The sequence below is a fragment of the Gambusia affinis genome, linkage group LG05 (assembly GCF_019740435.1).
Source record: "Gambusia affinis linkage group LG05, SWU_Gaff_1.0, whole genome shotgun sequence".
Lineage (NCBI taxonomy): Eukaryota > Metazoa > Chordata > Actinopteri > Cyprinodontiformes > Poeciliidae > Gambusia > Gambusia affinis.
In genome coordinates this window covers 4,602,273-4,617,027 of record NC_057872.1, presented here as the reverse complement: position 1 = coordinate 4,617,027, position 14,755 = coordinate 4,602,273, and the positions used below count along the sequence as shown (strand labels likewise).

Below are 14,755 nucleotides of genomic sequence, written 5' to 3'. Positions count from 1 at the left end.
GTCGTGGGGGGTTGTGTGGGGTGGGGGCGACTGCCACCGCTGTCGCCAACGTTTCCTGATTTCGCTCGACAGCAGATAAGTTTATAAATAACGCCTGGTGTCCACAGGAAAAAGGAGAATTTCCTCTCGTGGCTGCCTTATCGATGCCATCTCCCTCCATTCCCCCCTCTTTCTCTCTATCGCTGCTTTACCTCACACGCCGGCTTTTCTTTCCCTTTTTTTTTGTATTGAGAAATAACCTGTGCAGCTGCAGCCTATCTGCCTAGACACTGATAACGCCAGCCCATTCAGCTCTGGTCTGAGCTATTGGCTGACCTGCATCCAATTAAAGAGTGTTTAAAGTGTCAGGGAACAACCTGGATTTGTTCCCTGACAGAATTCTGTCACACCATGGATTCTTTAGGCTCCGATTGGTGATTTGGATCTTCCACAGCGCTCCAAATTGACTCATACTGTATGAGGACAAGCTGGGGCTTAGTATATGTGTTCAAAGCCAGAATGCTTTTAATATACAATGAAAGTTCTACATTGTTTTATCAGAGTTGTTACAGCCCTGGTCTGTATGGACTTAGCCTAGCCGTTGCCTTAAGCTTTCTACCCAGTTCCACTCGATTCTCATCTCCCTTCAGTGCTTCATCTGGGATTTCTCCCATTGAACTCAATTTCTCATGATGAATTTCTTCTGGTACAATCAACAAACAGAAGGAGTTGTGAACAATGATGCACACAGCTTCGAGTAAGCTTCATAGCGTAATTTTCCTCATGATCAAGCTGGGACGTTACAAACATTACAACCAAATGTTAGCTATTGGGTAAAATGAGATCTAGTTGTTTAAACCTGTAACAGAGTCCGCTTTAATCGACCTCTAGTTCATTTGCCTAGAAAGTATGGTTTGTTTGAGAGGCGTGGATGCATAATCAAAGTCTGATACGGACCAAAAAAACAAACATTGATCCACCTACAAACCTAGATCTCGGTTCGGTTGCAGAAAACTCTGGCGCGGTTCGAATGCATATGTAAACTCTTAGTTGAAAGAAGACAGTTCCAAAGCAGGAAGTAGTCTGTAGCGCAAGGCATTCAGGTTAAATACAACCAAAACAAACTCGTGGTTCTAGTGCTAGCGGGAGAAATGACTTGTGGTCTTTTACCAAACACAAAAGAGAAATCCTACAACCACTAAAATCCGATGCCACTCCATTCTTGTTTGTATTTTGTGTAGACGGAAGTTGCGTTAAATCTGAAATCTCAATCTGAAATTATTGCTGCATTTCCAAGTGCCTGCTTCATGCCACACATGAGTGTTTGAGGTTGAATTGTTTCCTATTCAGTGAGTTTTATTTCTGTGTGAATATTCAATATTTTCACATCAAACTGAAAACCCAAGCCACTCTAAACAAACAGATCTTTGGAGCGTGCTGTGGTGTCGTAGAGGATAGTGCGACCCACATTTGGAGGCCTTCAGTCCTCGACGCGGCGGTCGCGAGTTCGATTCCTGGACCCGGCCGACGTTTGCCACATGTCTTCCACACTCTTCTTCCCCCTTTCCTGTCAGCCTACTTTCGAATAAGGGACACTAGAGAGCACAAAAGACCCCCTGGTGGGGAAAAAAAAAAAACAAACAACCAAAGATCACATAATTTTATCAAGAAAGTTTAGACTACTCAATCTATGCCACAGTGCCTTGAGTTGAGCTTTCATTTTTGTTCAGATCAGGCTAAAAAGTCAAAGAGGCTGCATGAACCTCAAATTGTATATTTTCTGAACTGTTGTACGTCCAGTTGAAACTTTGTTGCACAGAGATTTCTTCTGTCAGGGTGGAATATTTTGCTTTTGTACAAACACTGTTATTCAAAACTCAACTATCCTGGTGCTTAGGGCATGCCATACTGGATTCTTGTATGCTCAGATTTATTGGTTACAATCCATGTGACCAAAACAAACTACTTTTTAGATTAAAGCCTAATAGATCACAGACCTGGACATTCAATTTTAACACCCTCTAAGGCTCCTAAGTCAAATCTGGGAGACTATCAGCAAAATAACCAGAAGCATTGGGAAAACCTCAAAGATGTAATCACTGTTGTAATGATCTGGAATCATTTTAGGATGTTGAAGGGCATGAACTTCCTTTCTCTGTAACTCAGAGTACCGGACACCAAAGTTTTAGTTGGTTGCAAACAGACGAGAACGACTGTGTTATTTCCCAGAAAACAGAATCTCTCTTCAAATACTTGTTAGTGCTCTGGGTTTTCAGCCCCATTAGCAGGGCGTCCACAGGGATCACAGGGTCAGTGGGTCACTCGTTCATTTTGAGAAGTCAGTCGGTCATTTCTTTGCACGGTCCAGGCTCTTGGATTAATGTAACAATTGCAAAGGAAATTGTCCAGAGAATGAGTTCACATGAGCAGTGATCCTTTTCATTCGACTCTCTACACCAAGGAGAATAAAGTTGCCAGTTACCTCAATAAACTTCACAGATTTTCCAGGTTCCCACAGGTTCTGTCCTGTTTGCTTAAGTGGTTTCTCATTTCCATAGTGGCTGACATTTATGCTTTTGTATAAAATGTAACAACTGCTAGGCGGTCTTAAATCATAGCCAAGACAAATACTTACATTAAACCTGCTTGTAAATGTTGATGCCTGCCTTGTTACTGTTGGCAAAATGATGCTGAAAACAAAAGTATTTTTTTGTCTAGTTTCTAGAGCAAATGTCTTAGTACACTTTTCCACTTATAACAAGGGAGACATGGAAAAGAAAATCTTGTTAAAAATGGAAAAATCTGCCAATGGATTCATCAGCATTCATTAATATTTAGAATAAATATACATATTGAGATATTTGCACTAGAAACTAGTTAAAAATACTTGGTGAGACTTTATGTTTTTACTGTGAAGATCAGAAAATTTGGCTAAAAATGGATTTCAAATCAGTTAAATTGGAATATGAGTAAGAAAACTACAAATCTCCCAACTTTGTCTGTATTAGTTAAACTAAAGCAAAAACTGAGCTTGAGTATTAACAGTAGATTTCTGTTTAGCTTTAATAGAAAACTAATCTTGTGGTCTTTTTCTATGAACAAACCCGACCTGTAATCTGGAGAACATGTCAATAGATGATGGAGAGGTAAACAGTGGTAATACTGCAGCTGGAGCATTGACTAGAAATTCACTATAAATTTGTTCAATTTTTTTTTTTTTTTTAGATAAAAATGAGTTCAACACTGAGTTGGTTTTATGAGGTCTATGTCATACTGGAGCTCTTTTGTGGTTTTGGGCTTTAGTGCCATAAGGTTAATGGGTTTCTGACTGAAAACATGGGTGATTACAGCCTGGAGCATCGAAGAAGCAGGTTAGAGCCTGACACAAAGGAGAATCCTTGAGGACTTGGAAGTGAGACAGCAACATTTCTCCTTGAAGTGGATGGAATAATGTCACTTGCTCCCATGTCACTTGTAGCAGCTCTAAATTTAGGCCTGCAAATGATCACCAAGGGTGTAGTTGCACACAATGCACATACCGTTCGGTAGTAACGGCAAAGTCACCATGGCAACTGTCATGCTAAAGCCAGGCCTTATCCGTCGGTATAAAACGGAGAGTGATGGTTTGAGATGGGATTATGAAATGGATTCACCCTGAAGTCAAGTTTTATTTTAAGTTTTTTTTCTTTTATTTTTTTCTTTTATTTATTCCCAATGTTGATTTATTTTGAGTCTAATACAAAAAAAACAATTCAATGACCTCTGTCTGAAAAGGGATCACATGTAAAAGTAGGCAGCCAGCAGCTTAACTGGTCACAGTTAAATGCGTAGATCTGTGATTACATCACATTTCTCATGTTGACCATTTAAATTAACACACAAAGTGCTTTCCTCATGTTCTGCACTCAATGTTAAGACAAGATGGAAGCAGACTGTTTAACAGAGTTATTAGTCTGGTCATTCGTCCTAACTGGCCTTGTCAAGTCATTGTCCGCCATCATTGGACGTGGTGGCCATTATCTGGACATCAGTCACCTTCGAGCTAGCTGCCAACCTCGTCCTTCTTTACACATGGAGGGCGTCACCTCAACGGAAAGAGAACGCATTTCTCATTGCACCCTGAGATAAATAATGAGCCATATTGATCCAGATGTTAGGACGATAAGGTCCACTGGACATCAGTAACCATTACCATGCTTTGCCTCCTTCCCACGTCCTTCTGTCAAAGTGTCAATGACAGGTCTTCATCAGTAGCTCATGTTTGCATGTCCGCTGGTTAGAGATGGATCCTCTTTCAGTACTACCAATGGATTCATCTCTGAAGTTTTAGAGCAACCAGATATACATGTATCAGCTGCCATGACACCTCTGTGATGGAGGACGTTAGGGGCATTACTTAATTGTTCATCTGTACGAAGGGATTAATTAAGCCTAAAAAGCCATTGTAAATAAGCTATTTGAAGACATCCTGCTTCGTCACTGTTTATTTTATTAAACCCCAGATATTTTACACAAGGCATGCTAGAACAGCTCAGGCTGCACAGTGGCACAGTTAGTAGCACTGTTGCCCGGACCACGGCCCGGGGTCTTTCTGCATGGAGTTTGCATGTTCTCCCTGTGCATGGTGGGTTCTCTCCGGGTTCTCCGGCTTCCTCCCACAGTCCAAAAACATGACTGTCAGGTTAATTGGTCTCTCTAAATTCTCCCTAGGTGTGAGTTTGTGTGTGCATGGTTGTTTGTCCTGTATGTCTCTGTTGCCCTGCGACAGACTGGCGACCTGTCAGGGTGAACCTGCCTCTCGCCCGGAATGTTAGCTGGAGATAAACACCAGCAATCCTCCTGACCCCATTAGGGACAAGGGTGTAAGAAAATGGATGGATGGATGCTAGAACAGAAGCCAGGTGTACAAAGCAGCCTTTAGACATTGAGTTAAGGCCTTGTTTGGCAGAATTTAGCCAAATATGAATAGTTCATCCTTCAGATATATAAAAAAAGGAAAGTCTTCTCTGCTCTCTTGATAAAAGCAGTGAATTGGCTGTGCAATTATGCAAACCAACATTAAACTAACATCTTAATGATTCAGTCCTAGCATCCTAGCACCTGCCATATATTATACACAACTGGACCAACTCAAAATAAATTTCAGCTTTTTTAGTAGGATTTTATTGACATTTGCTCACCCTTTAGCCAAAGCCATATTTCACAGTGCTAAACTGGCTGTTAAGTCTCACAGACACAGAAGTAGCTGCAGGAGTATCTAATTAGTACTGTCCGTGTTCCACATGGAGTAATCTTCTATATCTGGACTGTGCATTAGGATTTGAAAGACAAAAACCATTTCTTCCAAATAAAATATCCAGATTTGGCTGAAATCACACACACAACTTTGTGGAATTCTTGATTAAAACTAATCATGAAGATTTGGGATCATTTCCAAAAGATTACTTTGCCACAAAACAATACATAACATCAGTAAAAGAACAGAATATTGATGTGCGACAAAGGTGGTGGCAGCACCTTTCTCTGACGTTAGCAATTTGATCAATTTGCAAAGCAGAATGGGCAAAAGTTAATTATGCCTCATTTCTATTGAGCGGTACAGCGGTACAGCCATCTGCACAGATGGACAGAGTGTCCATCTGTGCAGATGGACACTCTACTTTGTCTGTTTCTATTGCAACAACAGCCCATATTACTGAACCACAACATTTCTGGGCCCCCTTCATTCCTATGTTAAAGGACAATAGTATGGCACAAATAGGGCGGAGCAACTGGCATCACAGAATACAGTCCACTGACTGGGGTGATGAGCACAAAACATACTAGTGCATCACATTTGTCTACGGAGCATTTGGGTTTAACCCCACCTGCCCTGTGAGAGTCCAAGTCTTCATGGAAGCCCCCTTTTTTCAATACAGAGGTCCATAAGATTGTGTACCGAACCTCAGCGACCTCACAGATGCTGATGTATTGAGACTGAATGCCAAAACTGAATCAAAAGTTAGTAGTTTTAGTGAAAGACAAACACTTTTTACTGTTTTTTTCCCACAGATTTACCCCTCTTACAGGTCATAAATGTCACATTGATGGTTTCTTTCACAAAAACCTGGCATTTTTACAGCGGTGTGTAGATTTTTTTTTTCTGTCCTTCTTTATGTAAGACAGCAGTAAATGGCACCTAGGAAGAATCTATGCTCAGCAGACCCACCAGGATGAAAGGCTTTAGCACAAAAGGAGCCTGATTAATTCTTTATACTCCTCAGTTAAATAAACCAACTCATCTTCTCAAATGAGATTTCCCTTTTAAAATGCTGACCACATACAAAGGTCGTCTCTCAAACATGTTCGGCCCTGGAAATACTCGTGGAATGAGACATTTGCTGTTCCATCAGGACCCACCGAAGAAATAATTTGAAGGTCTCGTAAGTGCTCTAGTTATTATTCTGCGTTTTATGGTCCTGTTGTAAAAATGCAAGGTGTCACAGAGACATCTCTGATCTCCCTGACACCTCCCATCCTCTTTCCACCTTGCCACTTTCGTCTGAACGGAACCGTAGGGCTCACTTTACGGCGCCGATAAGCTGACAAGTTTTGTAGTGCATCGCTACTGTCTGAAAGGTGTCTAAGATGAGCAAGTTGTTAATGGTGAGGTGGAGTTTCAGATGGGAGACCGGGCTATCACCACATCCTCTTCCTGCGGTGCAGCTTCAGTGGTTTCCTCTTCTGCAGCAAGATGAAAGACGTGGAGGTGTTTCCTACTTCTGTCTTGAACATTTGTTTGCTTGACTCTATTGGTAAAATCCAACGATAAAGGGTTGCATGTTGGTGGAGTTGGCAGTACTGTTACTCCCAACTGTTACTGTTGCACCAAGAATGTCATGAGTTCGAAACCCGGCCTGTAGTCTTCCTGCAAAAGGTTTGCATGTTCTCGTCGTGTTTTTTTGAGTATTCCGGATTTCTTACACAGTCCAAAGCCATTCTTGCTAGGTTAATTGGTTTCTCAAAGTTTGTTCTTTGTATTACTATGTAATGGAGTGACAGCCTGTACTATCAAGGTCCTGCCAAGACCAGTACCTTGACTGGACCAGTATCTTGACAAAACCAGTTTCTTGTCAAGACCTGTACCTTTCCACTTGCCTCCTTGAGACCAAGAACAAAGGATTGACCTCATCCATATGGTGTTTTCTGAGTTGCAGAGACTTTGCCTGTTTCGCTACTCTGGTTGCAGCCTCTATTTATTCTATTGTCTACTTTGATTGAATCATTGCATTAAATCTTCCCTGATGAGCAGGCAGCATAAATCCAAAGGTAACCGATTACCTCTGAAATATGAGAAATGCTCTCTAATTGGATTTGTTTCCAAGAAAACGATGGAATTAACATTTAATCAAGCCAGATAATCTAATTATCTTAAAATACCATCGTTATTGCTCGTCTCTGCGTTGGTGGTTCAAGGAAATCTGTCTGATACTCAAAATCAGACATCTGGATATACAGGAGGCAGCATGTGAAAGATGTGATTGATGTTTTTGAAAGGTAAGGGTGCAGGACAGATGTGCATCACTTGCACTTTATTTACACCGCACTTATTGGGCTTGCAGTTTACCATCCAATCTGTGCTGCACAACCTCTTCTGCATTGTTCATTGTTGTGGTGGACTCACTGCTGAGTCAGGGAGACTGAATCCCAGCAGCGTGACCGAGCTCAGCTCTTATTAGTTTGTTCCCCCCAGAGGTCGGCTCCCATCTAAAGTCAGCGAAGCCCACAATAAAGCCTGCGTGAGAACGCCGCGAACTCCCCTGGTTGTCTCCCGTTTGTTGTTTTCGTCCCTCCCACGCTGCTTCAAAGCTCTCTAACCTGAGATTGCATTAGCACTGATCAGTGACGACGCTTTTAACAGTCAAAGTTTTGTCTGCCGAGATTCAGCTGTTATGGTGCGCAGCTGTTGTTTCAAGCCCAAGTCTGTTTTTATGTTATAAAGAGAGTCTCGAGACTCTCCTCCTCCCACTCTTTTAATTGCTCAGCGGTGGAGGATGTTGTCGTCAGTAATTGACCAGAATCGCACAAAACTTTGCTTCAGAAAGCTAATGAGCTGCACTCTGGAGCCAAAACCGGTGACCCAGAGAGGATTCCTGTCACTGTACTTTTGTGGTGATTCGTCTTTTATGGAGCTTTCCAGCTGGATTTCTGCCATCATTAGCTACTTTCCTTGTATGACTTGCCCGTCAGTTACACTCAGAGTCTTCCCAGAGGTGATTTATCAGTGGAGGTGTCTCTCCCCTGGATGCTTGGAGAAGTCTCTCCTCATCCGTAGCCTCTTCTTAGGTGGGCGGCCAACTAGATGAATGGGACTGGAATGTCTTAAGAGACTGATGTGCTCCTGAATACAGTTATGGTCTTAAATTGTTTTACCTTTTGTGTTTTAATTTCTTCAAAAAAAAAAAAAAAAAAAAAAAAGTCTTATTTATTGTATTTAAGAAACTTGGATGTTATTTCAGTGTAATAATTTACTTACTGTTGCTGCATGCTTGGCTTACTCTTCATGTCATATTATCTTTGGACGTTTTCAGAGCTTCTGGACATTAGTCAGATTCAGTCAGCTGGACTCTGTACTATCCACCTTGCTGTCTGACTAATGAAATCCAGCACCTTTGGGGAAGGTAGGTAGAAAAAGTGTCTAAACTACAGATGCACCATTCCGATAATATCTGCCTCGGTTAATTTGTAAAAGACAAAAAAAGTTTTAAGAAAATTTAACTTATTTCAAAAAATACTTTATTGATCCCAAAGGGAAATTAGATAAATTCAGCACTATTTTTCTGGATCTGATTGATATTGGCAGATACTGAACTTCAGATACTGGCACCAGTGTCGGAAGGGAAAAATGTGGCCTGGTACATCCCGGATCTAAACATTGCATTTATTAGTGTTATTCCCTCTTCTTCCTCCAAAATTATACCATAATTCCACAGAAGTGGTCTAAAAGGTGACATATGATTATGCGTCACAAGCTGCGCCTCTGTTTTTAGCTTAACTTCCCGTCTGGTGCTGTTGTCTTGAGACTCTGTGCAACATCTTCCTGGAAACTATTTCCCACATCGAAAACTTGGAGAGGCTGTCATTGTTCTGTGTTTTTCATGGGGATGTTTGCGCAAACAAAACCAGCAGAGGCAGTCCCATGACTGCTGCACCAAAGCACACAGTGTCTACATAAACTATGCTAAAAAATGCACAGCTCAGAGTTCGTCCTGCCAGGCTGGTTATAAGGGCCTCTGTCCCCTGAGTGCACTTTCCTCCCTTACACCACATTTCCTGCACACGCTGGTGATTTCAGACACCATCAGCTTTATTTGGAGGCCAGAAACTCCCAGAGGGCGCGTTGGACGCTTAACTATTTCAGACACATGAAGCACATCTCTGTTGTCTGCATCCTAACTGGTGGAGACAAGCAAACGCACCTGTGTCACTCTGCGGGGTGCTGCAGCTGAGCACAGGGTGTAACCCACAACAGCCTGGATGATCTGCTAAATCTCAACTAACAGGAAGGGTTGCCTCCTCCTCTACGGCTTGTTGGGTGTGATTCAGGATGATGTGCTTAAAATTAAATAAATACCTCGAGCTGTGCAGAGTAGTAGTCAGACTATCAACAGGCAGAGATAATATTGTGCAGGTTTCTGGAGTAATAATAAAGAAAAATGATGAGTAGTTATAGTTTGTTTTTTTTTTAAATGTGGATTATCTGACTTTTCTCATATATATATATATATATATACCTTCTACATCAATAACTTGCATATACAAACAGTATTCCCTATATTTCCTCTATATTTTCATATACACTGAATAAATAAAATTGCACTATATTTTAGCTTGGCGTTAGACAGAAGTGGTTGGAAGTAGAAAGACGTTGTTTTTGCTCTTTGTTAAATCAAAGTTGGATTCTATTTGTGCCAAGCTTGTTACTTGTAAAAGTCACCTCAAACTTTTAAGTAGTAGAGAATGCTTCCCTGTTCTATCCGCTCAGACTGCAACACATCCAGAGTTGCTGCTCTGCTGTATGTGTTACATTTATTGAGTTGTTGTTGAAGGATCTGTTCATTTCTAGGTAGCACTCTCCATTCTCTATTGTCAAGTTTCACTCCAGCCAGTTAATGTCTGGTTGGGTGTGTTTCCATTGGCAGTGTGTTTCTCACCATGTCTGTGTGAAGGAATGTAGACATTTTCTTTAAGTATTGTATTTCTTTTTTTCTTATGTCAGTATATCTCCAGCATTTTCTTGTTGAACTACAAGATTCTGTCTCCACTGTTCCCTGTTTTTTATTATATCTTTTTATTCCTCAGTGTTTCATTATTAATAATATTACTAGTATATTACTGTATATTGTATAATATTCTCTAGTTTGGTCTTTCCTTCTTTTTCCCATGTGTAACACAGCCTTCCGTTTGCCAAGAAAAATTGCAATGTATTATCATCGCGAGGTCTTATTGGTGCGTCCACAACAAGAGCGTTAAAAACACGTCTGATGCTTAAAGTTTGACGCGTGTGCGCTTGGAATGCAGACGCTTGACATTTTGCTCTACATCTAGTGTTTTGCACGTCTGGTTTAGATTCAAAGTCAATGTGGAGGCGTGTCTAAATTGCTCTATGCGTTGCTTTCCGTTGCCAGCCTATTTGTCCGAAGCACTTTATGCTTCAAGCACTCAGAATGCTCCAGATCGCTTCAAATCACACCTTGACGCGGCTCCACATAGATTTTGACTGTAAACCAGATGCACCCGATGCTCGAAAGGCATTTGTTGTGAACTCGCCACATGAATTTCCATGCTACCCTTTCAGGAACCTGTTTTAACTTTTAGCTACAGTCTTAAGCTGTGTGTATATTGTTTGTATTAAGAAAAAAGACATTTTGCTTGTGGTTGACAACATAACACGAGATATTCTTGTCCATTTACATTCCTGCAAGCGACAGCGTAGTTTTTCTCCTGGTCAACAGCCGACAGCTTTAATCGTAGTTCATTCCAGGTTCTGCCATGCAGAACACAAACCCTATACAGCAATCGTTTCAGAGCTCTGCTCTTCAGATATTTTCTCTGTCTGCTTCATGGTGTGTGTCCCATCTTCATGTTTGGCCTGTGCAGCTTTTAGGGCAATGCCTCAGAGCAGGAGCAGCACAGTGATGTTTCTGTCCTCTCTCTTGTTTTGCGGTCCAGGTGGAATCACGGGACACGTTGAACAGCATTGCGCTCAAGTTTGACACCACACCCAACGAGCTGGTTCAGCTCAACAAGCTGTTCTCCAGAGCAGTGGTGCCTGGCCAGGTGTGACCCGCCGTGCTCGCCTTCACTGCGCCACTCCAGCCACCCCACGAACACCTCAGGCTCATTTCACTGCTCCATTGTGCATTCTCAGTGGTTTGCCTTCATCACAAAGTGACTCTATCGCCGAGTTTGTGAATATATCTGAAAAATTGGGTTTTTCCACCTACTTTCTCAGCGCAACTGGCTGACTCACTAACCACATCTCTGTCTGTCCTAATTGCCTGCTAATTACAGCATCATTTGTCCCATTAGGCCGCAGCACATTCTGTTAGACCCATTTTGTTTCTAAAAACATTTAAGAACACGTGTGATTCTTGGATTCAACCCCCTGATGCTGTTGTTCCCACATCACACAAGATAATCATCTATTACCTGCCAAACGCTTTGCCAGCCTCCCTGGCTTTTATATTTGTTCTTTTCGTCTTTTTTATGGGAACGTGACTAATATTTCTATTTGTTTTTGTCTCTGCATTTCCTGGCACTAAAAGAACCCAAACCGCAGCTTGTCTAGCTGGCACCCCTCGCTCGTCCTCAGCTCTTAGCAGACATCATTTAGCACACTGTGAACAGGGAGCAGTGAAGGCACTTACTGAGACTGAAGATATAGCTCCAAAAATGGGGCCAGATTTTATTTCACCCAAAATTTGTAGCCAGATTAAGATTAATGTTGATCTAAAACAAATCCCAAAACAGAGTAACAAATGATCGAAATTTAAAAGCAAGGGATTGGCATGGTACATGTCTAAAAGCAGGTCACGATTGGTTTAATGCAAACCCTGCCTCTTTGTTCTCAGTAATTACCTAAATTAATCTTGGGAAACATTCATTGGAATTCTGTCACTTTAAGCCATGGTGTTCCGCAAGGTTTAATTTTAGGCCCCACACATTTTAATCTTCACTCCCTGTCTTTGGGTGGTGTAAATAGCCAAACTTAGGGAGTGTTGCATCCGTCTTCCATTATTGTTGAACAGCGTTAAATATGTGATGATCCATGTCTGGGAGTTTTTTGTTAATTCCTCCAGCAGATTTGTAATTTGCGTATCTGAACAGATTGATGTAGCTGGAAAGAATTAACAATGTTCTCATTTGTCAACATTTGTGACAGAGCCTACTAAATTAATAAGTAAATAAAATAAATAAATACATATTAAGAAAAATAATTTAGCTCCGTCTCAATAACTTTTAGACTTGCGTCTCTCTCAGGGTTTCACAGAATCCCTGTGATACGACAACCTTTTATTACTAGAGGGAGAACTATTACTGGCAACCTTCCAGAAACTTCACTTTAAGCACACATTTTCACCATTGACTTGCTTTGATTGCCTGCAAGAAAAATGATCCGTAACAAAAATCCAGGAAGTCTTTTACCAAGCCGTGGGTTAATCTTGTTCAAAACTCTGTATAAAAAAACCTAACTATGTACATGGTCTTTATTCAGGCTTAGCAGTATTGCAACACAAATTGTTAGCTTTCTTTTGAAAGCATTTAGGCTAGCTTATTTTGCGGTTTCATCTCACAACATTGGGCATTTTAAAAATGATTGTTTCAGTTTGAAATCTGGTTCTGTGTGAGCAGTTAGTTGCTAATCTGCAATTTTCACCCAAAACGTCACAAAGTAAAGAACTTCAGCGCTAACATGCTAACAGCTTGCCGGAACATGGAATGGTTCTGGTAGGTGTTTTTCTACCATCGTAAAAGAAATATCGATCTACATAATTAGTTTTAAATTAATTTAAGATATTTATAAACATTTAAACTGGCTTTCAGTTTTATTTCTTCATTTATAAAATAAATTAAATGGTTAGCATGATTACAAGTTTCAGTGCTTACATGCTAACAACTTGCCAGTCAGTGGCCTAAAACAAAGAGCCTTTCTAACATCTTAAAAGAAACATCAAGCTACATAATTTGTTTTAAATTAGTTTCAACTATTTATAAACCTTTAAAATACCTTTCCATTTAATTTCTTCATAGGATTGTGGTTATGTTTTGCATTCCTTATGTTGATAATGGACTGTTGGGTCTATTTTAGTTCCTAACCTGCAAGGAATCAACCAGAGACATAAATTACTTTTCTGCAGAAGAGGGAAGTTTGAGCCAGACACGGAGAACCGTCGTCAAACACTGTTTGGGATCAACTCCGTCTGCTCTCAGTCCCCAACTGCCTTTTATTATTATCCTAAACATCCTAAAAACAGTTAATGATGTACTACAAAGGAAATAAACTAAGTAAGAAGCTAAGTAAAAATCACACAGAATAATAATATGAAAACATAACCTTTCAAAATAAATTCATAAGTAGATAAACCTAAATAAAAGAATTCTTCTAACATGGACTAACTTTATTGGTGTACATAACCGAATAATGGAAATATAACAAAAGGTTTCCAAAATGTTCTTTACTGTGATCATTTCAAGAGTAAAGTTTTTAAAAAATCACTTTTACTGGATCTCACTTAGACTAGCCTCCAGCTCTGCCGTGGATTCAAAAATTTCTCTCTTTTTAAAACGAGGGCATGAAAGGAAGATTGTAGCTGCTCATTCGCTTTCCTTAGAGCCTTTAAAAAATACCAAACATCCTTTTAAATTCGCCATTACGCTACTCTGTAGGTGGTTTATAGAGCTGCTGAATGTCCTGCTGGGTTATGGGAATTGAAATGGATTGTTTTTGAATTGTGTGACATTTTAGAAACTAAACGGTGACTAAATTTATTTGAAGAAAACCCATTGCCCCATCAATAATGTAAAACAAATGGTCAGCTGCGGCAGAATAAATGCCGGCTCATGCTCTAAATGTTCTAGCCATGAAATGCATGAGACATTACATCCAGTTACTGCTAATTCTCACCCTGTCCTACTGTTATGAGTGTCACTTTTCCTCTGTGTTCACTCGGTCAATAACATGAGACTTTGACCGTGATTTCATGTTATTCGCCTTGTCAAACATACGTCTTTGCTGTGCGTGACAGCAAAGGCGTATGTCTCTGTCGTCACCTGTGTTAGTGTGAGTGGTATGGTGCGCATTCTGTGTAAATACAGACATGGGTTATGTTTGCAGGTTCTGTACGTTCCTGATCCCGAGTACGTCTCCAGTGTCGGAAGCTCCCCCTCCCTCAGTCCCATCAGCCCCCTGTCTCCTACTTCCTCTGAAGCTGATTTAGAGAAGGCTACGGTATGTTGAAGCACGGTCTCTCTCACACACACACACACACACACACACACACACAACAAAAACCCCACTGGTTTATACATGAAATCAATAATGGCAATAAATAATTTGATTCAAGTATCTATTTCTTTTCAAGAGCAAAGTAGCATTTATATTCACAGAGCAGTAAATGAAACCCTGGACTCTTCAAGTGCATAGAACCTTAAAGTAAAATGGTGTTTGTGTTGATTTAATGAGTTTATTGAATATCCGTCTATAGAATCTGATTTACACCTGTAGCATCCATAT

The 14,755-nt window shown here is 40.6% G+C and overlaps 1 protein-coding gene across 4 annotated transcripts in view; it reads left to right on the top strand.

Moving 5' to 3' along the window:
• Nucleotides 1-14,755, top strand: part of oxr1a (oxidation resistance 1a) — a 171,335-nt gene that overhangs the window by 121,352 nt on the left and 35,228 nt on the right. For all 4 annotated transcript variants that reach the window (XM_044117133.1, XM_044117132.1, XM_044117131.1 and 1 more), the window contains 2 exons: nt 11,191-11,298; nt 14,357-14,470. In XM_044117133.1, coding sequence (XP_043973068.1) covers nt 11,191-11,298; nt 14,357-14,470 — 222 coding nt within the window. The remainder of the gene's footprint in view (nt 1-11,190; nt 11,299-14,356; nt 14,471-14,755) is intronic.